The sequence below is a fragment of the Manis javanica genome, chromosome 10 (genome assembly GCF_040802235.1).
Source record: "Manis javanica isolate MJ-LG chromosome 10, MJ_LKY, whole genome shotgun sequence".
Taxonomy (NCBI): domain Eukaryota; kingdom Metazoa; phylum Chordata; class Mammalia; order Pholidota; family Manidae; genus Manis; species Manis javanica.
This window is the reverse complement of record NC_133165.1, coordinates 48,895,763-48,920,935: the sequence shown is the minus strand read 5'-3', so window position 1 is coordinate 48,920,935 and position 25,173 is coordinate 48,895,763. Positions and strand designations below refer to the sequence as shown.

Sequence of the window (25,173 nt, the reverse complement as noted above, 5' to 3'; positions counted from 1 at the left end):
GGCAACTGACAAAGGAGTCTACAAAGCTCCTCTCCCCAAAACCACCTCTTTCCCATGAGTCGGGGGGGGGGCTGACATTTCACCTATGGGTGTCATTCTGTCAGGTCTCTTATTAAAGCATGACTGTTTGGGGATAAGAGGGAGAATGGATACTGGAAGTTTTTTCATTAGCAGCATCTAAGCAGGTAACAGAAAGGCATGGGGGCAATCTGCATGGGTACCACCAAGAATGGGGCACACATGCTCCCCTGAAAAGGGCTTCTCAGCTCTGGCTGAGAGGTCCAAAGTGGCTGGGTCTGCTATTTCAACAGAAACTGCTTATCTAGGATATTTTGGGGAAAACCTGCAGTTTAAAAATATTGCAACCAGTTTAAATTAGCTAATATCTCTGTGCTGGCCACATTCACCTCTCATTTGGTTGCCAGTTTGTCTCCTCTAGGTTAAGCTTTAACACCATTTTAGGAAAACCTTTGCAAACTGGGAAGTACATCTTTGGTAAAACATCATATAGAGCAGGTTCATTTGGGTGGTTGAGAGGCTGGATGGAGAAGTTTGGGCGCTAGGCACATACTGCAGGGAGGCCCTGGGGACAGGGAGGCCATCCTGCTGCCTGGGCCTTGAGAAGGAGACGGGCCACAGCCGTGGCAATATCTGCTGCCAGCAGGGCCTCCTGGCTGGCCATCCAGAGCTGGGCTTGGAGCAGAAGGAGGGACAGGCAAGGCTTGTGTTTCTCTCAGCTCCAGTTGGCCCCTTGCATTAGCATTACAGCAATGCGGTCCTGTGGTGTGTGAAAAAGCACCCCTAGTTACACGGAATGATTTACAGGACACCAGACTCTGCATTTCAGAAGTCTCCAGGGTACCATAAAAAATATATTATAAAGGAATAATCTTTATCTGAACTAAAGCTGCAGTGAAGGAAACTCATGTCCAGCTGAGAGCAGCAGTGAGCTTTTGTTCACTCAGGGAAAAGTCCATGTTCTTCATTTTATTTGATTAACGTTTTTTTTTCCTCTTTAGCACTAGATATCTAGTTAATATTTAGACGTTATATACCTTTTCTTTCAACTGTTGTTCTTATTATGTGATCAAACAGAATCAGAGATGTTAGCTGCATCGCTCCCCTCTCCCCCAGGTGAAAGCAGACCCGCTGGGCACCCAGCTGTGGCTACAGGGTAACTGGGACTCACCCTGGCCAGCGCCTGGGAGACAGTGGCTGGAGGCGTGCGCAGGGCCAGCCCCTGGCGCCAGGACGCAGTGTCCGCTCGAGTGTCTCAGCTGATTACTCTGCTTTGTCCGCCCATTCCAGCTTCCCATATCCAATACGTCTCTGAGCAAAAGGCAATGGGAAGCAGAGTCTAGTTTTGAATCTTCCAAAGCCTTCTGATGTTTACCTTTCCCCCAGGAGAGGGTGAGGGATGGAGATCTTTCTCCAGAGAAAATACACTTCATTCTTCTTAAAAAAATTCAACGAAGCGATGCACAGACACCCTACAACCCAATTTGTCTGTGCTTATTGGGTGTTTAGAGTGATAAGGACCTTAGTTTCTTTCAGTCCAGGGAGACCTGAAATCCTTTATTGGCAATGTCCTCAAGGGACGAAGGTATAAGGGTGGTGGAAAGGGAATAGTCTCATCTTTGGGAGCAGAAAGCACATTTACCCGCTGGTGGGTCAGAAGCAAAGTGTCTGTGGCAGGGAAACCTGGGGGTTGGGTAAAAGATCCATCCATTGGGAGCTTCAAGATAATAAGAAAGGGAAGGCTGGAAAGATGTCAGTTGGCATGGAAAGCTTTTGTGGGGAAGAAATCATTCCCTGGCCAAAGTCAGGAGGAGGCTATCCAGGGTGACAGAAGGCGGGTCAGGAATGGGCCGAGTTTGCCCGGAGTCCTAGGGGAAAAGGGGAAGCGAGAGCTTGCCACGCTCTGGCCCTCAGCTCCCTTGAGCGCCTCACCCACGCTGGCGTCGGGCTCCTGGTCCCTAAAAGTGCTGCGAAAGGGATGGAGAACTCGGCGTCCCAGGCTCCCAGGGGAGGGGAAGCACGCGAGCCTGGGAGGGGAACAACCTCCAGCGCCTGTGTGTGTTCAGTGGGGGGCACGATCTCCGCTTTCCCGGGCGCCCCAGCCCAGGCGCACGCCCCCGCTCACGCGCCCCCCTCCGCAGGCGCGCGCGAAGTACACCCTCCCTTCCCTCGGCGGCGCGGGGCGCGCGCCCGGCCCCCTCCTCCTCCCTCCGCGCCGCTCCGCTCTCCCGGCAGAAAGTTAGCAGCGGGGAAGGAACTCGGGGCTGCAACAGTGCGCGGCGGCGGCGGCAGAGGCTGAAGCAAGAGCCGCGGCGGCGGAGCCGGGGAAGCGGGGGCGCTGCAGACGGAGCAGGTGCAGCCGGAGGGTCCGCGCGCCCCCCTCAGTCCCCTTGCCAGAGGCTGAGGGGGGGCGGTGGGGGGCCACCCGGACTCAGCGGGAATAGTGGGGAGGGGGGCCATGCGGCCGGGCTTCCCCCGGGCGAAGCGGGACAGCGGCCAGGGCCGGGGGCGCAGCGGCGTCGCCTCATGCAGCCGGGGCGGCTGGGCAGCAGCGGCGGCGGCGGCGGCGGCGGCGGCGGCGGCGGGGGCGGCGGCTGAAACCATGTCCGGGCAGCGCCGGGGGCCGCCGCCCCCCCCGCCGCGAGCCGGGAGCCGCGATGGCCCCGTGGCCCGCACCTCCTCCGCCTCCGCCTCCGCCTCCACCTCTCGCCGCGCCGCCGCCGCCTGGCGCCTCTGCTAAGGGGCCGCCGGCGCGCAAGCTGCTTTTTATGTGCACCTTGTCCCTGTCCGTCACCTACCTGTGCTACAGCCTCCTGGGCGGCTCGGGCTCGCTGCAGTTTCCCCTGGCGCTGCAGGAGCCGCCGGGAGCCGCCGCCGAGCCCCCGCCGAGCCCGCCGCCACCCTCGCTGCTGCCTCCCCCCGTGCGCCTCGGCGCCCCCTCGCAGCCGCCCGCGCCACCGCCGCCGGACAACGCGAGCCGCGGGGAGCCGCCCGAGCCCTCCGAGCAGTCCGCCTCCCCCGGGGCCGACGGCTGGGGGTTGGCGAGCGGCGGCGGGGGCGCCCGGGACGCCTGGCTCCGGGCCCCGCTGGCCCCCGGCGAGATGATCACCGCGCAGAGCGCGCTGCTGGAGAGAGAAGCGCACGAGTCCAGCACCACAGACGAGGAGCTCGCAGGCCGGCGGGCGGCCAACGGGAGCAGCGAGAGGGGCGGCGCCGCCAGCACCCCCGACTACGGGGAGAAGAAGCTGCCCCAGGCGCTGATCATCGGGGTCAAGAAGGGAGGAACCCGCGCGCTGCTGGAGGCGATCCGAGTTCACCCGGACGTGCGGGCGGTGGGCGTAGAGCCGCACTTCTTCGACAGGAACTACGAAAAGGGGCTGGAGTGGTACAGGTAGGACCTGGCGCGGCGTGGGGGATGGACGCGTGGGGAGACCCGGAGGGGAAGCCGCCGCTTTCCACACCCCTGGAAATCCAGACGCCACCGTCCCGAGAGCCCTCCGCCCCACGAGGGCTCCGCGTACCCTGGCGCTGGCGGGGCTGCTCCTGGGGTGCGGCGGAGAGGGCTGGACCCTGACCGAGAAGCACTTTATTTCAGGGTTAGGGTAGATGTCACCCTGCTCTGCCTGCCGCGGGCTCCTCGTCCAGGGAGGTGCTCTGTGAATCTGGCCAGCTCCAAGCCGGGGAATCCCCAGTCCTCGTGCCCGTGGGGTTTTCCTAACCCAGGCACTGGCGGGGCTCTGCGTTTTTGTGTTGAGGACGCCGCGGAACGAAACAGGATAGCTAGATTGATCATTGGGGAATTTGAGATCCCCAGAAATCTCTCAGAATCGCCCTCAAATGTATTTGCGTGGCTGGAGTCCAACTTCAGTATTTTCAGGTTAGAGCAAAATGAACAAGGAACGGTTGAAAAGGTGATGGAGGCGAGATTCGGCTTTCTAGTAACGACTGAGGCTGCTCCCCCTCTCCAGAACTTTCTGTCCCCCTTGGCCACGTGAACACGGAGTCGATTTTGCATAAGGAGCATCACTGTCTACATGACAGTTGGCGCCCTTAGAGTTTGTATGCCGGGCACCCGTGCCCTTTCCAACCCGCGCCAACAGATTGGGCTTATGTCTTGTGAAATGTTCATCTCCCTCCTTTTCCACACTCTGCCCTTGGTGAGAGAAAGGAAGAAGAGAGATGTGGAAAGTTAAGTGCAGCTAAAATAAATTAATAAACCAGCTTTCTTGCTGGCCATAGCACCTAAAACAATACTGGTACGGATGCCCCAAATGCAAGTCCCCTTTCCTTCTTTCGTTTTGTATCTCTTTGGAAAACAGATTTGGAGAGCTGGCCCCATCTCAGTTGCATCTCAGTAATTAATTGTAATTGTCAAACGAAAACACAGGCTTTGTCAGCTGAAGTGATTCTATCATCTTAACAGAGACATTAGGTAAAATAAGGATGGTTTCCTGACAAGTCGCCTTCCTGTTGAAGAGATGTGCTTTCTAATTTTAAATTACAGCCTGAGAAAGTTTTAGAAATGACTTAAGAAATATAAAATAGAAGTGTGCATTATGAATGATGTCTTCCACTTTAAAAAATATGCCTTATGCTTTCAAAGCTTCAGAGAAGTACAGTTAAGCATACACATTCCGGCACATTAAACTGAAACAGCAAATGTGTCTGTTAATGCCTTGTCTGTTTTAACAGAGAGAACTAATTGCAATATTTTAAGAGGCTTCAAACAGCCCCTTCCTATCAAAACATAAAACAGCAAATGCCTAATTTAACTGGAAAATCAGTATTTATAACATCACAAGCCATGGCTTCCAGTTTGTGATTATAATTAAAAAGGTGTTAGGATGATTAATGCAACAGCAAAAGAAAGAAGGGCTATGCTGTCTGGGAAGGTTTCAGTTGTTTAATTGTTGGTTATAGGAATATTCTGGTTTCTGCTGTGGGACAGCTTTGGCCTTAGGAGGGTAACTGTGGCTTTTTCCAATTCTAATTTTAAAGTTGTGTATCTTGGGAGAAGTGTCAAGTGCCCTTTGGTGGAGAGGGAGGCATAAAGATAGAATCTTTCCAGTGTGTCTGGGTTGCTTTGCAGCAGCTGAAAACAGATAAGGGGGTATTTTATTATCCAGATGATTTAAAATAAAGTTGAGGAGGAGTGCATGGTGGAATGCATGTCAGGCAGTCCCATTGAAGGGGCTGGAGAATTTTCTGAATGAAAGGATGGAAGATGCCAGATTTTCCTATGTTCTTTTATACTGAGGCTGGGAAAAGAAGGCCTCTAAACTGCCTTGCTCCTATGACATGGCCCTTGAAGCTATTATTGCAGCACAGTGGTGCTCCCAGCCATCACATGTGTGAGATTTAGGGTTCAGTGACAATATTTGGAGCCAATCACCAAACTGTTATACAGAAGAGGTGGGGATAGAACTAGATTCCCTTGGTCCTCACTGAGGAAGACCATGTGACACCTCTGTGTCCCCAATCCCCTACCCCAGCGTCTAGCCCATGGGAGATCCCTTGTACCACTTAGTGGTGCAGATTGGACGTGCTGGAGAAGAATCTGTCCGGTATGGAGGACTCATTAGCCACTCAAATCTGGCTGTTGAGAAGACTCCCAGACACCCATTTGACCCAGTGGATACCTCTCCAGCCTTACCAGGGACAGATGTACTGTGATGGATTTTGTGGGTTTTCGTTAGCTCCATCTATACAGGCTTCCTTCTTTCTCCCATGAAGGAAGGTGGGATGAGAATAACGTCACTTTTTTCTAGAAAAGGAAACAGTGGCATTAATTCAAACCAATAACAGAAATATTTCCTCTTGGTTCCCAAGTCCAACTCCTTTTAAATGGTAGAGTCTGTGTTTAATGGTTATGCTTCCTCCCCATGCACCATGTATTTATTCTGCCTGAAATCTTAGTCTACTGTTTGTCTGATTAGAGATCCACAGGTTAATTAAAGGTTTTGGTCCCCATTATTTATTTGTTTTGTCTTTGTTTTTCTTTTCGATGTACCTCCTAACAGCCTACTAATTCTGCAGGCATTTCTGGCGTTTGTGTTTTCAGCAAGAGGAGGAAGCAAGAAGGAATTGGGGCTGTTCTGCAGAGCCAGCTTGGGTTTTTCTCTTCTCCAGCTAAGCAGCCCTAGCAGTTTTATTTCCTTGGTGTCACTCCAGTTATGTCTAAATCTGGGTTTTGCTTTCTCCTGTGCTGTTGATCTAATGTGATGTAAAAACACATTTGAGATTAGAACATGTGCATTAGATTTTCAGGGCAAGATAGACTAATGGATTAGGATGCGTGTTAAAGCTGTGAGAAAGCAAGCCACACTTGGTGGATTGGCACAGGCCAATGATTAATAAGTGGGGGTAGATTAAACCCACCTTTCCTCCCTCCCACCAATAAACTAAAATAAAATGGCAGAGTCACAATACCCTTTTCAGTATGAGCTGATACAATGTCTGGGCAGAGGCCTTAAGCTCTTCAAAGCAATGGGACACTATGGCAGCTTGCCACAACAGAACCCATCAAAGTGACAGAGGGGACTTGAGCTGTTGCTTCCTTGTGGTTTACAGACTGTACGGAACCCATATCCACTTTGCTTTGGAAACCACTTGGCTCCTGGGAAAATGGGAAGTGACCCTCCATGGTTTCAAGTTGTCTTCACTGGTAAAAGTTAATACATTTGTCCCATGAGCTAGGGAAACCAGTTTCCCCAGCCATGCTCTCCAGAGGACAGAGGTGAGCTGTATTGCATGGTGTCTGGAGAGGTGGCAAAGGAGGCTGATGGAGAGGCACTGGCATTTATTGGACACCAGTTATTTGTGGTGGTTGGAGCTTTAGAGATGTGTAAGCACATTCGAGTGTTGTGATGAGACTGTGAGCTAAACAGCAGCATTCCTGCTTTCCAGGCGGCTCCTGGAGGGTAAAAGAGGGGTGCAAGGTTGCTGAGTTGGGAGATGTAGCTGTGAGCTGGTCAGGAAGTATGGATCTGCAGGGCGATGGAGTAATGAACTTAACACCCTTAAGGTTGCACGAATCACACAGTTTATTTTGCAATTTCCTTTCACACAACACTCAAAGGGGGAATAAAGCATATCTGAAAATCACACATACCACAAATCAATACATCTCATACTGGTCACAACGGATGGTTCAGGTCTGGGCTGTCCCAGCCAGCCTCTCATCTGTCCCAGGGGGAAGGCGATACAGTGGGGACAGTTCCAGTGGAATGATGAATCCATGAGGGAGCAGGAGCAAGCCTCGGTGCACCTGTCTGTGGTCCAGTGGTCATGGTGTGGGCATTCACCGGCATGCCATTTAGGGTGGGGTATGTTTACAGAGACAGTCAGTGAGAAAGCAGGCAAGCCTGATATAAGCAACTCCATACTGAAGACCTGACATATGCAACTCCATATTGGATGCTCACATCAAGTGGTCGAGCTGACCACATCTGTCCAATTTCAAAGAGCTGGTTTCTTTCCCTTTACTACACTGCCTGCCACTCATTAAGTGTCACAGGGTTTTTTCCTTCCTTTATTCTTCCATTCAACAAACACTGAGTAATTATTACCATGTACCTGGTACTGTTGTAGGTAACAGAAATAAAGTGGTGGATGGGATGAGCAAAGCTCCTGTTCTCCTGGAAGCTAACATTGTAGTAGGGGGCAGGGGAGATGGCAAACAATCTTTCTTTTTGTTTTTCTTAACGTGCGGCTAGAAAATTTTAAATTACCTGTGACTCACATTATACTTCCACTGGACAGGGTTCCTGTAGAGGGGTGCTTTTCAACTTTAAATGTACATTAGTCACCCGGGATGTTAACATGGAGATTCTGATTTAATAGGTCTTGGTGGGGAAAGGCCTGAGAGTCTGCATTTCTAATTTCCCAGGTGACACTCATGCTGCTGATCCCTGGACCTCACTTTGAGTAGCAGGGGTCTAGAGAGTAACCAGTTTTGTGTGCGTGTGCGCGCATGCACGCATGCGTGCAAGCATGTGCATATGTTATTTTAGATCAAATGATTAGGGAAAACCTCTCTGTTGAGGTGATGTAAATGAAGTGAAAGAGTAAGCTCCTGCCATGTGAAGATCTGGGTGGAGAGGTTTCCAATAGAGGGAACAGCAGATGCAAAGGCCCTGAGGTAGAAAACCTCAGAGCTTTGCAAAGTGCTCTTTCATTATTCCAAAAGCATTATGTTTGTAGCTGGGCAAAAGTGGATTCGAAACCTGGCTTTGCAACTTACTAGTTGGATGATCTGATGTAACATCACTCACTTTCAGTTTATTTGAGAGTAATTCCTTTCTTGCAGGGTTGTGGTGGAGGAATAAATGAAACAATAAAAGTGAATATATTTTCTAAAGAAAAGATGGGTGGGTATCCCACAGCAGAAATCCAAATGGACCCAACTACTGTGTTTTTCCATTTCTCAAATTATTTTGGTCTCCGTATGCTTTCCCTTCTGTCATAATATTGACCAAAGAGTCTCTTATTTGGGATATCTTTCAAAAAAGTCAAATAATGATTGGCTTTGCAATCTACATCTGCTTAACCTTTTAAACCCAGGGTCGCCATCTCAGATGCCTTTAGGGCCCAGGTGGATCATATAAATGAGTGAACTAGACTAGATGGGGAGAAGCTGGGTCTTCTCTATTTAAAGGGGCAGACGTGCTATGTTCCTGCTGTGTCCCTGCTATATACCCTTTTACATGTGCAAACGTGGCGTCAGGTTACCAGATATTCCACTTTTTAAGAGGAACTGGAAATCCAGGTTTTGATGTGAAATCTCCCGGTTTTTAATGTTAGCAACAGATTGAAATTTCTTAAAAGCATCGTATGGGCAACACTGCAGGACGGACAAAACACATCTGTGGGCTGGAGACAGCCAGCTGGCTACCAGTTCGCGACCTCTGGTTTAAACTCATTTCAGAAAGTCACGGGCATAACCACAGCCTTTGCAGTTGCCAGAATTCTGGCTTACATGTGCTATTTCAGTTCAGATTTTTTCCCCCTTTACAGATTTTGCAACAGCATGGGGGAAATACCTCACAGATATACCGCAACAAAACAAGAGGAGCTGGATATAAACAAGAACATTGAGACAAAAAAAGACAATTCACAAATAAATTTTCCTTTTGTTCCCAGTGAACATTTTCCTGAAGGTGAGAACATTCTCATTGTTCACTCATTAAGCAGGAGCATCTGTATTTGATCCAGATAGATACATTATGCTTTTAAAAGAGACTGGTCAGGTGGATTGAGTAAGACCTGAGAGGTGGAAAAATTGATTCACCACATACTAGTTCTGATGGAAGTCAGGTCACTTAAATCTGTTTTTCCTTCCTTCCTTCTTCCCTCCCTCCCTCCCTTCTTCCCTTCTTTCCTTCCTTCATCTCTGAGGATATATGGTCTTCAGAGAATCCATGTGAAATACTTTAGTACTAGAACAAAACTCTGTATTATATTCTTTAAAGGGAGGAATCTATTAGCTTCCTAATAAAGTAAAACCAACATTGTTTGGAGTACGTCCACCCCCTCCCCCCATCTCTGAGTCAGAATCTACTGCATCCTCATTCTGTGACCTCGGACAAGTTACTTAATATCACCAAGCCTCAATTTCTTCATCTGCAAAATGGGCTCAATGTTACTTCCAAGGGATTGTGTGTGGATGAAATGGGAGAATTTGAGACAGTGCCTTTCTCTCTCTTTCCTCTGTCTTCCTCTCTCCCATTTTCCCTTTTCCCCCTGGCTTTTCTTCTTCAATCTCCTTCAATTTCTCCCTTTTATCGTGCCTATCAGTACTGAAGGCCCCAAAGAGAAAGCTGTAATGCATTCTTCATTTGTATATAGTCTTTTATTTCAAGATTATGTCTGAACGAGGGATTTCAAACCCTGAAGCAGCTCTTAAGTAGCTCTCCAGAGAATAATCAAACCCGGATTCCAGAATTTGGTCTATTGTAACTTGAGCTGAAGGAGGAGAAGTCTGATTTCACGAGGCAACTGGAGCCAGACTTCTGCGCCGCAGGGACGGGGTGGGGACGTGACAGGCACTGTGGGCTCCCGCACTCTGTTGTTTTCTGGAACCGACAGTAGGAATTGATGCTGCTTCACCCTGGATAGTCACAGTGGCACTTAGAATGCCAAAAGCATGCTTGCCTTCAGGTGTTCTGCAGAACTGAAGGCATTTGAGAAGGCAGGACTGTCTGGGAAGACCCCGGACAACTCCATCTTGCGGTCTGGCTGCTTTCACTGGTGTTCAGCTGCCATCATAACATGATGTATTTATTTTTATTTTTGTAGGTCGTACCAGGCATTTTTACTTCTAACTTGCGTCCAGAGAGGGGCCCTGAGATTGCAGGTGAATGAGAGATTGCTCGGTGTTAGAAAGTTTTAAAGATTTTGGTTTTGCATAATGGATGATATCTCTGTAACTGATTGAACCACTTGCCCTGTTAATCTCTTGATTCCATTGGTTTCTGTGGTTTAACAAGCATCTCTATAATTGTCTTGGGAATTTCAATCTGAAATTATAATTCACTAAGGGAGCTTTTCAGCCTGTCTGCTATTAATTAAAAGCAGGCAGTTGATTTTTTTTTAAACACTGACTAGTTAGGATTGCCTTCCTTTAAATGTTTTTTTCAACCTTTATTTAAGAATATATGAAGCCTATTTACAGGGAAACAAAGTAACACATGAATTAGATAATATTTTTTGTTGCAAGTAGTAGAAAATTTAAAAAATGATTAAAACAACAAAAAAGGTCATTTATTGGCTTACATAATCGGGAAGTCCTGAAAACGCTGGATCCAGGGGCTCATATGATGTCACTCGATCTGTCTCTTTCTCTTTTTTTTTTGCCATGTTTGTCTCTACCTTGCTTCATTCTCAGGTTGTCTTACCACATTTTAGGCAATATGTTAAGCAGCAACCCTACACAAATATATGTTTATCAATTCTTTTAGGAATAATTTTCCTTAACAGCTTTTGTAAGAAATTCCTATAGATGCCTTCGGCCTAGGCAGCCAGGTCTGTGTGATGTAGCCGCCCCTTTGAGTTGGGGTGGTGGTGGGAGTAGGGAAGTGGGATTTTCCCCACTGAAACCATAGGGAATAGTTTACCAATAGAGAATGAAGTTCTATTGCTAGAAGAAGTGGGGCCATTTAAACCATATGTGCATTAGACATATAAAGATCTACTCTGGGATAGGTACATGATCTCTCTGAGTATTTTAACCCAGAAAGAGGTACAAAAGGTTAGTTTGGGGAAGTCCAGTGTACTTGACATGTTAGTTATTCATTCATTTATTTATTCATTAAACATGTATTGATTGGTAACCATGTGGTAGAGGGATCAAACATGAATCAATCAGGGCTAATGATCTGAAAGAACTCATGGAGTGTGGAATTGGACAAAAGTAACTGATTACATTACAATGCATTAATAACCCTTACAAGGTGGGATTTATTCCGGGAATGGAAAGATGGTTTGATCTTACAAAATCAAATAATATGACTTACTCTAAATACAGGCAAATGAGAAAAATCCTATGATTTATTTTATGGATGCTAAAAAGACAGCTGTAAAACAATATTTAGACCTGATGTTTAGAACACTTGCTGAAAGAGTTATACCCAAAGCCAGCATCATCTTTGATGGTAACACCAGAAACATTCCCATTAACTCCAGAACAAGGCCAGAATGCCCATAATAATCACTATTACTTACCATTGTTCAGGAATTAATAGATAATGCATTTGGATTAGAAAAAGAATAAGAAAGAGGGCGGTGGAATTATCACTACCTGCCAGCAATTTCATCTCTTTATGGAAATTCTCAGATAACCAATCCCACCCATGAATCTATTAGAAACAATAATAGGATTCATTAAGGGGACTGGTAAAGAAATTATTATGCAAAATATATAGTTTTTCTATGTGCCTATGCTAACCATTTTGAAAATATAATGAGAGAAAAGAGTCTATATATAGAAACAACCAAAGAGACAAAATAACTAGGAACAAACTGAGCAAAAATTGCAAGGGACTTGGTAAGTACAAAATTTTAATACTTTACTGAGAGGCATCAGAGAAAAGAGGCATTAAATGGAAAAAGCCCACTTTCTCTTGGATAGCACTTCTTTCTTTTTCTTCTCTCCCCTTCCCTCTATCCCTCTTCTTCCTTTTTTATTGGGATTCTTTGCTGCTAAATTGAGGTCAGTTGTGTTTGAAGTGGTCTGAAAATCCTGTTATGTGAACATGGCCACCATGCTGTACTCGGTATGTAGGATTTCCTTACTTTACACATTTTATTTGACAGGAGAGATGGTGGTAAGACAACTGTTGTAGTTCAGATTCATAAACAGTGTTATATTTCCTGTGGGACTAGGGGGGTGGGGCTGCTGACTGTTTTATACAGCCAAATGCAGGGGTGGTTGGACTGTGCCAAGGTGTGGATTAACTGTTGAATTGGTGTAAATTATTAAGTGTAGATGCACAAAGCAAAAACCAAATCAGGGACAAGTGATAGTTACTTTTAATAAAACAGAGAAATGAGGATTTGGATTGGAAAGAATAAGTACCTGGTAGAGAGAATAACAGTCGTACTGGTTGACACATGTTGTATTCATACATGTTGGGCTACGCTCCAAGCCTCAGATACCTTTTTCACAAGAACCTTGTGAGATAGTGTGGAGAAAATGAAAGTTCCTATGGCCAGGATTCTCATCTGACCCTGGTTGGCTCGCTCACTGCACACATGTGGGCAATAAGTTTTCACTGACTTTATCAAAGAAGCTCCTCCCAGTGCTCTGGGCTGCACAGCTGCAGGAGAGCAGAGGCTTGAGTGAGCACCGAGGATAGAGACTGAGATGGCTGTGTGGGGCAGAGAGGCCCAGAGGCAGAGACCAGCTTGCCGTCTACAGACTTGCCCTAAGGTGGATGGGATTCAAGCCCGTGACCTGCCACACTGAGAATAAAGCTGGGTATAAACCCTTTCACCCCAGGAGTGTTCCATTGTCATTTCTCGGTCTCACTGAATCAGGAGTGAACTTGCCCGGGGCCGAAACCCTCCAGCAAGACAGGGCTCTGGGATGGGCCACGTTTTCCAGGTGAGCGAATGGAGGCACTGAGAGGCCAAGTAACATGTTCAGAATGAAGAGCTGGGATTCAAACCCAGGTGTTTGGCTCCAGATGTACAGTATCTCCTTTGATTTGTCTCAGAGCCCTTTTCCAGTGGAATTATTGCCTTTCAGCGTCCTGGGAGTGAGTAATAATTGTTAGCCTTTCCCTGCTAGAAGCTCTTGATTTCCTGTGTGCAGGTGGCCTGGCCTGCCTACAGGACAGGCTCATGGGGGGTCTTGTCCCAACAACAAAGTGAAAGAGGCTTCCTTCCTGTTCTGGGACCAGGCTGGTTTCCACTTTTAGGGCCTTTTTTTACTCCCTCCTCCTGGAATAGTCTGTCCCAGATCTCTAAACTGCCTGTTTCCTAATCCAGCAGGTGTTGGCTCACTTTTCACTCCTCAAAAAGACGTTTCCTAACACCTAAAGACCACTTTTCACTTCTGAGCTTGTTCTGTGGTTTTGTTTACTTTCCAAGCATGTACCACTCTCCCGAGCCATCCCAACTCCTCATCTCTCTTAATGATTGCTAAACTGCCCAGGAGCAGGCGTCTTGTCCTGTCCATCTTGGCCCTCATCAGTGCCCAGAACAGTACTTGGCACACAGTAGGCACTCAATAACGGTGGCTAGTTAATCAGTAGTTGTGAATCAGTGAACTAATGGATGAAAGGAATACCTTCTGGGTGCTTAGTGTTCTTGCAAAACTCCAGGCTTCTGAAAAATAACACATTTCTTAGGAACTCTGGCTAAGCATTGTTCTAAGCTTTCCTATGGCTATTTTTGCAAGACTATTTTGGGTGCAAGAAAGAGAAACCCACTCAAGTAATTTGTGCGGCTGTGGACCAGACGGTCTCCCCAGAAGTTCCCTACAGCACCTCATTCATTCCTCACAGCAGCTTTATGAAGTAGATATTTTCTTATCCCAATTTTATAAGTAAAGAGAATGAAACTTCAGAAGGACAAGTGACAGTCCCAGGGTCACACAGCAGGCTGTCACCAGCAGGTATCTTTTTACTGTAACATATGGCTTTTGGGAACTTTGTTGCTGTCACTGCCAAAGTTTCAGAAGAGCTTAGATTATTTCTGATAGACCATTATGCTCCAAGAATAGTTTGCATTATGCTTCTTTGAATGCATGATTAAAATGATGGAGTTGCTATCAAATCAACACTTAACAAAGAAGCTCCTGTTTGACTTGTTACCACTGTAGGTATAGATACACCTGTGCCTCCAGGGTGAGGCTTCTGCAGGGGCTTAGAGGTTGGGTGTTCCTGGAGCTGAGGAAATGGGAGTCAAACTGCCTGAGTGCCTCTATCATAGGGCCATTTGTTTGGAGCTATGTGGCTTCTTGGAAAAAAACAAAAACAAAAAAAACTGAATCTGGAATCAGAAATTAAGGATTGGAGTCTGAGTTCTGCATCTGCCTTGCTTTTTTCACATGGACAAATACGTAGCCTTGGAGCCTCTGTTTTCTCATCTCTAAAATGGGTATAACAGCCTCTAATACCTCCACAGTGATTCTGCAAGGATAGAATAAGGCTATTGCGCTGGATCTGCTTTGTCTAAGTAAGTTAGTTGTTATTAATCCATGCACGTTTTCATGAATTCCCCCAGGTAATTGGTTTTCTGGAATGTTGCACTCCAGGGAGTACCTGAAATACAGGACAGGCACTCTTATCATAAAGTTAGATTAAGAAGTTTAATTTACAGAAACTATTATATAGCATGGATATCAAACATTGTGAAGGCAGACTGCATAAAGATGCTGAGAATTCCTGGACAACCTGTCTGTGTAACTCTTTCCCAGACTCATGACCACTGATGTATCATTCTTTTACACTGAAAATCATAAAAAGCGATAGGGCACATTTGCTTCTTGGAATTGCCTGCAGTTGGTGGCCTTTGGAAGTGACCAGAAGATTCTCTCATTTTGCTCTCAACTGACCTGTCATCTCATTTTCCTGTGCACCCTGTGTTTCCCAGATTGTCCCACCTTCCTGTTGCCTGACTATCCTGCATTTTAGCCTATGGAAGGCAGAAAAATACTCCCACCCCCCAAGTGTCCACGTCCTATTCTCTGGAACTCGTAAGTACATTAAATATGTGGCAAAGGGGAATTAAGGTTCAGATGGAATTATGATTGCCTAACAGCTAGGCTTTGAAATGGGAGATTATCCTGGATTATCTGGAGGGGCCCAGTGTAATCACAAGGGGCCTTTAAAGTGGCAGAGGGGAGGGGACCGGGGAGGTGGCAGCATGAGAGGGGCTCACTCTGCTGGTGCTGGCTTTCAATGTAGAGGAAGGGACCATGGGCCAGGGAATTCAGGCAGCTTCTGGAAGCTGTGGAAAAGGGAAGGGAGCTGATTCTTCCTGTGAGCTTCCAGAAGGAATGCACACCTGTTGACAGTTTGATTTTTATCCCAGCGAGACCCATTTCAGACTTCTGACTTGCAGAACTGTTAAGCCAATCATTTTGCAGTCATTGTTGGACAGCAGGACACTCTGCTCTGATGTCTGTAGCAGTCAGGGTCTTGTTTCTTTTCTTCCCATGGCTTTTTCTGCCCTGCTGGGAAATATCACCTTCTAGCTTTTTAGGTCTCTTGACAAACTAGGTAGGTTAAAAGCTAAACTCTGGAACAAAGAGACCCCAACACACAGCAGCTTATATAAGACAGAAGGTGATTTTTCTTCTACAAGTTGAAAGTTGATATTCATAGTTTGTAGCAATCAGTCCTGCATGACGGCCAGCCAGGTGGAGGAACACAAGCTGGGAACAGTGAGGTCAGGGGTACAGTGATGGAGTAGCAACCTTGTGTGAACCCTGCAGCCCGTCTAGCCTGTGGGGCTGCTGTGCTCCAAGAGATCAGAAGCCCAACTTCTATTCTTTCCATCTGCCTTCCTCCAGGGAGCTTGTTAGACAGGCAGACTCTTAAATCCCATGTCAAACTTTCTGAAGCGGAATTTGCACTTTTAGATGCTTGGGTAATTTTTACACACAAAGGTTGAGAAACATGGCTATAGCACGAGGTTTTTCAACTTCTGCGCTATTGACATTTTGGGCCAGGAAGGTGTTGTAGGGGGCTGTCCAGTAGTCTCCTCCGACGGCCCCAGCAAGATGCCAGTAGTTATCCCCTTGACCCCAATTTTTATAGCCAAAAATGTCTCTAGACATTGCCACAGGTCCCTTGGAGGGCAAAATTGCCTCTGGCTGAGAACCCCTAGCTTAAAGAGCTTTTTTCTTCTGCACAGTAGAACCAGGATTCCACCCAATCTACATTCCACCAGCAGTTAAGGCACAGTGCAGAAATACAAGGAGCAGTTTGCTCATAAGCAAGCGAGGCAGAAGTGACTCTCATAACTTCCATTCACTTTTTTAGGGTAAGAATTTCGTTGCATGGCCACATCTGGCTGCAAAGCAGTCTGGGGACCATATTGTTTGTGTTTGTGCCCAAGAAGGAGGGGAGAAGGAGCCTGGGGGACACTCAGCTGTCTGTTAAGATAACTAACACAAAGATAGGGTCATGCTGTATCTCTTCTCTTCTATCGAGAGGTGAATCTGGTTGGAAGGGTGAAATAAATTAAGTAAAAAATATATATATATATTTGCAACTAGAGCACAGAACTCTTTTAGGAGACCAGAGGTTATTTTAGAATAGCACTAAGTTTACCTGGTTCTCTAGTGGTGTTATTTTGATGTCGGGTTTGGCATCTTCTCCCCTACACCATGTGTTACTCTTGCAGGTTTGTTTTGCCCTGTAGTTGTACTTGCCTACATTGATTTTTTTTACATGAAAAATAATAATTTTCAATATTTGAAAACTATATCATTACTATAAGTGTGTTTGATGAGGCAGAGATATACATGTACACACATTTATGTATGTATCTGTGTATCTATGTATGTTATGCATATACCTTTATGCATGTATGTGTGTGTATATATGTATGGATGTATGTATCTATCTGGTACTTCCTGCCTTGGTGCCACCCTCACTCCTGCCCAGCTGCTGCAGTAGACTTCTATTTTTGTTCCTGCTGACACCCATGCCCTGCTGTAGTCTGCTCTTTACACAGTGATTAGAATAAGTTATCCTTTTAGAATATAAAGCAGACCGCATCACTTCCCTACTTTAAATTTTCTAGTGGCTTCTTTTGAACCTAGAAATAAATTCTTAGTCCCGATCATGATCTACAAGATCCTGTAGGATCTGACTCCTGCCCACCTCTTCAACCGCATTGATTTGCCTTCTCTTTGCTCCACTGCTTGTCTCCTTGCTGTACCTGAGAAGCCAAACATAGCCTTGCCTCAGGGCCTTTGCACTTACCTCACCCTCTACCTGTAATGCTTTTACCTTAGATAATCATATGGCTTGCAACCCACCTTCATTCAAGCCTCTGTGCCACCATCTCCTCCATAACATGACCTTTTTTTGTACCATCTGGACTCACCTTGTGCATTCCTTGTTGAAAGAGCTCCACTCATTGGAAAATGCTGGTAAATGTGGTGTTGTTCTTAATATTTACTCCACCCCCACTGAGATTTCTGGTGTCAAATTTCTTGGTCTTAATTCCCCCATTCTAGATGGAAGAGCAAACTTTGGTCTGGTGCAACAAAATTACATTGATGTTGCTGGGGTCAATTTAAAAGATGTTTATGTAACTCTCGGCTATCCCTATTATTCAAGCACACCGGCACTAGGTGGTGGTGAGGTGACATATGCGGAGGCCAAGCAAAGCGTTTCCTGAGATGTGTTGAGTGGCTCCTTGTTCCTTCCAACCTTGGTTAGCCCTGCAATTTTGCCCCTATACCACAAGAGGTTTATAGAAGGTTCACTTTCAGGAGACACTAAGCAGACACCAAAACAGATGTTCAGGGCATGTTTAAAACAAACTCAGATAGCTGAGTGTCTTTTTTCTCTATGCCCTTAGCCAATTTCTTCATTTGTGTTCAGATACAGAGAGAATATCACCAGGTGGCATCTTTCTCTCTTAGCACTCCTTGACTCTCTGCATGTGGGTAAACAATGAACATAGCATGTTACCATAAACATACATTAAGATTTAATATTATAAAATGTTACTAAAACACACATGCAAGATATTAAATGAGTACACACAATCCATTTCCAATCTGAAAATTGTGCAGTGATTTCCAACCCCAAGACTTCATTCACCCAGAATGACTGATTTCCTTGCTTAGAACACAACAGGGAGTGAGTTTGTTCTCATTCACTTATGCATCATTGTTGAATGCTCCTGCTTTCCATTCACCGTGGCCTTGGTGCTTCTGGGTTTTCTCGGGATTGCATATTTTTTTCTTCCATCTCTCAGCCATCAAGAGGAAGAAATTGCCCTAAATCACAATATATTGGAGCTTGTTTAAAGAAAATCTTTCCAAGTGGCTTGACACTTAGTTTCAGCTCTTTTGGCTGGGATTCTTCTGGTTATAACACACAGAACTTCCAGGTAAAATCTGATCTAAACATGAACCAAAATGGAATTTAGTGGCTTAATATCTGTGAAGTCCTGGGTAGGGGTAGCCTAATCATGGCTCACACAGTATCACCAGACAGCTGACTTTTGGATTCTGTTGCCTCTGAGGTGATTGGTTGCTTTCTTAAAACCTGTGGTTTTAAATTTAAGTGGTTGTAAGTTGTGTACAGCCCAATGTTTTCCCCTCCAATGCAGTAGAAAGCCATCTTTGTTCTAGAAGTCTCTGCTGCAGTCTTACTGAAGCCCCTTGGTTTCCTCTTGAGTCCCGGGTACATCCAACAACTGGTTCTTGTTGCCAGAAAGGGGGTGAGGCTTGAGGCTCTTCCTTTCGGGAGCAGAGATGGAAGGCAGTTCCTCCCCTTTGCAGAGGAGCTGATGGGGGGCATTTTCCCAAGGCAGACCAGGTCGCAGTGATCAAAGAAGGGAAGCGGAGGCTGGTGCCAGGACAACAGATGTCTTTCAAGACTCTTCTGTTCATATGAAATCTTTCACCAAAGTACAACTGAATAAAACAGACACCCGGAAGAGGTCCTGGCTTGCTTGGAGATAGAAGGGTTGTGTCCTGTTCTATGTCTCTCTACCAAGGTGGGCACAGCCGAGTGGCTCAAAATCTCCCTCTCCAGTTCACTGCTTGAAGATTCATCATCTCTTCTTTCACACAGAAAGATAGGAAGGAAAGGAGGAAGAGAGAGAGAACAAGATAGGAAACGTGTCTAGTCTCTGCACCTCTTATGTATTAAATCCTGAAAAAAAATACTCAAAGAGCCTGCCCCTCAGATACTGCTAATTATTTATTTAGAAAATTTTCTATTTCTATCTCTTAGCAACTCCTGGAAGCTGCCATGGAAAACTTAAAGGGATTGTACGTCTTATACAAGAGTTCTTCAAATAGCAAGTGAAACCATTTAATCACATTTAAGTCTTCCCAGATTCACTTTAAGAGAAGGAGAAATGATTTGGCATTTGATTAGTCTCAATATAACAACTAGACAGCCCAGAATTTCTAGAATAGGCCTGATTCTTAATCATTTTACTTTTTGTTTAAGTTAAGGCCTGTGTTATAGAATTAACTATGATTTTACTTTTTTAAGCTTTTGCAAGACATTTTATGGATAAAAAATACAATTTTTAGAAATGAAAGTAAATCCATCCTCAGGGGGAAAAATTCCTTTGACAAATCTAGTGTTTTGATGTTTAAAAATCATTGTCTTGTGTATTGCCTGGGGATTCTCATTAGCACACGATGATGTTTCCTTTCTCAGTGAAAGTGTGTGTGAGACATTGGTGTCACAAAGGATCTTCCTGAAGGTTCCTCAGCAGGGATGCCTTAGACACTTGTGGACCTTGGGTTTATAAAGCCCCAGGGTCAGTGATTAAGTCCAGGCCCATTTCCCCTGGGGCCCTTGAACTTGTGCTTCCTGTGCTTCAGCCTCCAGCTTTCCCAGAAGTCCTTTGCCTGTGGATGCCTACCCCGTCCTGGCTGCGGAGGGGGAATTTAGGGCTATACTCATTTCCTCCACAGAGGAAGATAGCCACAGCCCCTTTCCCTTTCAGGGTTTGCCTGCTGAAGGAGAAAGAGATGGAGGAATTAGGTGCAGTAACAAAAATACTTCTTGCTGCTGGTCATCCAGTCTCAAGCAGGCTGATATATTTGAACGCTTATCTCTGTAAGAGAGTGGTCTTCCAAATTTCTTGTGACTTCTTTTAAGATTCCAAAGACTTCTTTAAAATTCTCTCTTATTTCAGAAAAAGGTGGAATCCTAAGTGGAAGGGATGAGGGAGGAAGTTAATTTTGGTGATTTCTACTTTCCAGCAATTATGCTTTGCCTAGTATGCATGCTTAATAATAGAGTGACTTCCTTGGCATTCTTGTGATGTTAAAAGAAAACCCCAGTGTGTCCCTGTCCCTCCTTTCTCTTAATTCTCCCAACAATCCCTGTTGATTAGGGTACTGCATTGCATGTGAAGGTGGGGGCACAGAGAGTTGAGAAATGTTACTCAAAGATGCACAGCTTGCTGGTGGTATGACCCGGGCATCAGGTGCATTCTTGTAGCCAACAGGCTGTGCTGCTTCTGTGAGAGAGAAGATAAGGTGTTCCGTGCACAGTCGCCCCAAGGACGGTTGTATCTCATGCCTGTCTTCAGACAAGAGTTGTGATTCTCTGGAAACCTCCTGGGCAGCTGAATCCCACTCATCTCCGTCTTAGAGAATAGCTGTTGTTGCGTTCTGAGACTCTTTGGGAAATAAACCCACATCTCCTAGTTCTGTGAAAGACTGTTGACAACGTCTACCTGCTGTAGTTTGGTTTAAAGGTCTCAGCACTTTGGATGACTTCAGAGAGAGGTACTGATTTTCCAAGCCCAGCTGGGAGCTGGCAGCTTCAGAGCTGCAGTGACTCAGCTTCCCCTTCTCCACTTGGGGCAGCTAAGGCATGAGAATTGCCCTGGGCAACTTTTTTTTTTAAAGAATTATTTTTAAAAAGAAAGGGAGGAAAACAATCCCTTCAGCCCAGGCTACCTCAAGGCAGGGGCAGGGGTGGAAAGCAGCGCCCCTCCGTCATCTTGCCCCGGACTGCTCCTGATAGCTGCGTTGGCTCTGGGATGTCTGTGGGGAGGGGCTGGTGGCAGGACTGGGTTTTGCTTAGTGACATCATGTCCACATTCTTGTTCCTGATGAACCCCCACCCCTGCCTCTGCTGAAGCTGGTAACACGGGAAAGTGTTTTCATAAATGGTACTTGGCTTGGATTTTGGGAATAATGTCACCCCCTTGTTACAGAGCACTGTGACACACGTGCTCCCGGTTTTTGTAAAGTGCAGAACTACCTGGCATGGAAGAGAAGGGCTTCCAAAACCCAAACCTGGCTCCTTCCTAACCCTGGCTTTTTTCTTGCCCTGCTGTCTTCGCCTTATGAACCACAGCTATGGAATTTCCTCCTGTCCTGATGTTGGACTCCTGCTGTTCCTAGGGCTTCACTCTTCTTCAGAGAAACATTATGGTGCCACTGGGTAAATAGTTTCCATTCAGATAAATGCCCACCAAGAACTACATGCACTTGCTCCTCAAACCCCCATTCTCATGAGCTCCCCCAGAGAGAGAGAGAGAGAGAGAGAGAGAGAGAGAGAGAGAGAGAGAGACTACTCTTCCCCCATCTCACACACCAGGTGACTAAGGTAGGCAAAGCTCAGTCATCTGTCCCAGGTCTGTTAGGCCACTGGGGCTGCTGTAGCCAAGGACTGCCTGCTGGGGCTTAGACTACGGAAATTCACTTCCTCACAGCTCTGGAGGCTGAGAGTTCAAGGCTAAGGCTGCTGTTTTCTCAGGCTTCTCTGTGCCTCGGAGATGCTGGGCTCCTCACTGGGTCTCATGCGGTCTTCCCTCTGCGTGTCTGGGTCCACACGGGCTTCTCTGGTAAGGACATTAGTTATACAGGATTAGGGCCCATCCTAATGACCTCATTTTACCTTCATTACCTCTTGAAAGACTGTCTCCGAGTACGGTCACGGGCAAAGGTCCTGAGGTGAGGCCTGAAGCACGTGAACTTTGAGGGGACACAGTGCAGCCCACAGCACAGCGCAGAAGCCAGGTGGGGAGCCTGGAGGACGCGCCTGCAGGTATGGGTCTGTGGGCCACGCTTGCCTCTGCTCCTTGAGCTGCTTGGATGCCCCCACCACCTCTGCTTTTCCTGTGCTTCCTGAGCTGCCAGGACTCAGCAACTGCCCCAGCCCCAGCCCCTAGGCAGTCACATGCTGTCTTCAGGTATGTTCGCTATTTCCAGTCCAGCTATATGAGCCCCGAGGTTCAAAGTCTCCTTCTGGGGACTCTGCATATCTGTACTTCAATCCATTAAGAGACACCATGAAAGTTTAATTCTTACAAGCCAATCTTGAAAAAAAAAATTTATTGTAAAAGCACCATGAACTGGTATTAGAAGGAAAAAACACCAGCAAGTAAGTGAAAATAAGATGAGAGTTTGCCTCTCTCCACACTCACATCTTGGTTCCTGGGCTGCAGCTTCATTTCCAGAAGGGAACCAGTGCTCGCCGTTGGGTGCATCTTCTTCCCTTTGAGTGGCTCAGGCAGTAGAGGAAGGTGCGGCCCTTGGCTAGGGTCTGATGTCTCTGAAGAGATGTTACTGACTCCTGCTAACACTGGCATGGCCCTGTTAACACTTACCCATGCCAGCTCACCATCCATAGGCCAAGTGTGGTGCCTAATTCGTCCACAACCCTATGATGTGGCCCTGCTCTCAGCCCATTGTCAGATGCACAGACCCCAGCCTAGTGACGTTGAGTAACTTGCTCAGAGTCACGGAGCTGGGACACACTGAAGGCAGGTCTGACTTCAGAGCCTGTGTCTGCTTTGGTTACTCTTCATTAGATCCTGAACGCTTGCCCATGACACTTCACAGAGGCCGAGTCCGTCATTTTGTGATCTCAGGACGACTGTTTCTGCAAGGAGGTGGCCTGATACACTTAGCCACTCCCCTCTGAAGGGCCATCTCTGTGGTTTCTGCCTTTTGATTCTACATTAAGGCTGCAGAAGATATACTTGTGTTCTTGAATGCATATGTCTTGTAGAGAAAATGAAAGGTGTCTGCATTTGCATTTGAAAAATTTTGATACACTTTGATATATTTTGATAAGTTGTCAGAAGGCAATCTTATTTCCAAGTTCTTGGGAAAGACCTCCATGTCGTCTTCAAGTAATGATATAGATTTAGTAAAACTCAGTCTCTTTGTGCCCCAGGCACCTACTGGCCCTTGATAAAAACTTTTAATAATAAGGCTGGTGATTCCACATACAATTACCATGAGATGAAAGAAAATAGGCAATTGGAGTGTGGCTATCACTCTTGGATGCTCTTATTTAGAGTTTAGTTTCTGTCATCAAAATAATCCTCAGTGCTCCTTTCTCTTCTGCATGAAAAGAGAAAAAAGTAAATACTTCCTTTTTCTCTTTGAACTGCTGCAGATTCATTTTTCTGTAAGACTTGAGAATTCACAGTGAGGCCAAAGATTCCTTTTTTAACTTTTCCCGAGTGACTTTCAGTGGAGTGACAGGATTGCTCTCGCTCTAAAGCAGGATTATTGATTTCTGAGGCGGTGGTTGGTGGCAGGCGTGGGCGCCCTCAGTGTGTCAGGTACAGCGAAGCCAGAGCCCTCCAGTCCGCCACCTGCCCAGTGGGGCTTCTGCAGGCAGAAGACAGCCCTGGGGCTCCCTGAGGAGTCCAGCCTGGCACCTGTTGGCATCGTGCATCATTCAGACAGCAGATCCCGAGGCAGGTGCTTGTGATTGATGACGGGAAGACCTCTGAAGGCCTCTCTCCCACCATAATCAGGGAGGAGATGCGGAGAACTTGGATGAGACCAGAGCTGGTCACTTTCACTGGGGACGTACAGCCATGGATCAAGAAGGTTCACATCTGGTATGGTGGCGGTGATGGTTTTCTTTAAAATTCAACAAATGCATTTCTGTGCCTTTTACTGACAAGAAGATAGTGCTTCTGCAGTCTCATTTGCCTATATAGTCTTTTATGGAGGTACTCCTTGACATAAAATGCCCAGTTGCCATGTAAGAATTTTCCTTTCATTGTCTTGTTGTGAAAGAGGCTGCTGTGTGTCTCTCAGTTTTTGTTGGGCACATGACCATCTGGAATATAGACTGTATTTCCCAGCCTTCCTTCTACTTGGTGTGACTGATGAGGTTAAGATCAGGTTAGTGGGATGTGAGAGTAGCTTCCGGGTGTGAATTCTAGGAAATGTCTCAGCAAGGATACTCTACCTTTGCTGTTGATGGGATCTGGCACGATGGTGAGAAAGGCCCCTCTTCAGAATGATGGAGCAACAGAACAGAAGGAATCCAACGGGAGCCCTATGAATAAGAGAGAGAAATTACTGTATTGCTTAAGTCATAATATTTTGGGGTTTCAGTTGCTCTTGGCTAATGGACACATCTGCCTTCTGGGTTCCAGGAATTGTGTTAAGTACTTTAGGTTGATCATGTTATGAACCTTTATTGTTGTCCATATTTTATAGATGAAGAAACAGACTTACAGAAGGGACATTACAGGTGACTTATTCAAGGTGACACACCTTGTATTTCGACTGAACCAAGATTATAACTTGCATAACTCCAGAACCTGTACTTTCAATCTCAGTTGCTAGAAACCATTGAGACGTTTATGTCTCAATCCATACTGACTGCCTCCCCGTGTGCCAGGCACTGTGGGTGGTGTTGGGGATGTGTAGGTAAGTAAAAGCAGTTGATTCTTGCTCTTGGCACTTGCTTGCCAGTGGAGAAGAAAGGCATACCCAGTCCAGGTAAATAAAGTTGAAAAAAAGAGTAATGAGTACTATGATAGGGTGGTGCCCCGTACTGTAAGAGAATGTAACAATGAGTGTAGTTTGACCATAAATCAACAGATCTACCTCTTGGAGACTTGGAGGGTCTGGAGAGACTCCCCTGAATAAGGGGTGTTTGATCTGCAATCTGAAGGAAGAGTTGGAGGTGAAGGTGTGTGTGTGTGTGAGAGGGCAGTCCACCCAGA

The 25,173-nt window shown here is 46.3% G+C and overlaps 1 protein-coding gene across 3 annotated transcripts in view; it reads left to right on the top strand.

Moving 5' to 3' along the window:
• Positions 1–2,601: 2,601 nt before the first annotated feature.
• HS3ST4 (heparan sulfate-glucosamine 3-sulfotransferase 4) overlaps positions 2,602–25,173 on the top strand; it is a 384,757-nt gene continuing 362,185 nt past the window's right edge. For 2 of the 3 annotated variants that reach the window (XM_036992587.2, XM_036992590.2), the window contains exon 1: positions 2,602–3,409. In XM_036992587.2, coding sequence (XP_036848482.1) covers positions 2,676–3,409 — 734 coding nt within the window. In that variant the 5' untranslated portion in view covers positions 2,602–2,675. Of the gene's footprint in view, positions 3,410–3,613; positions 5,922–25,173 lie in introns of those variants that run through there. The other variant, XM_036992589.2, reaches the window with a different exon arrangement.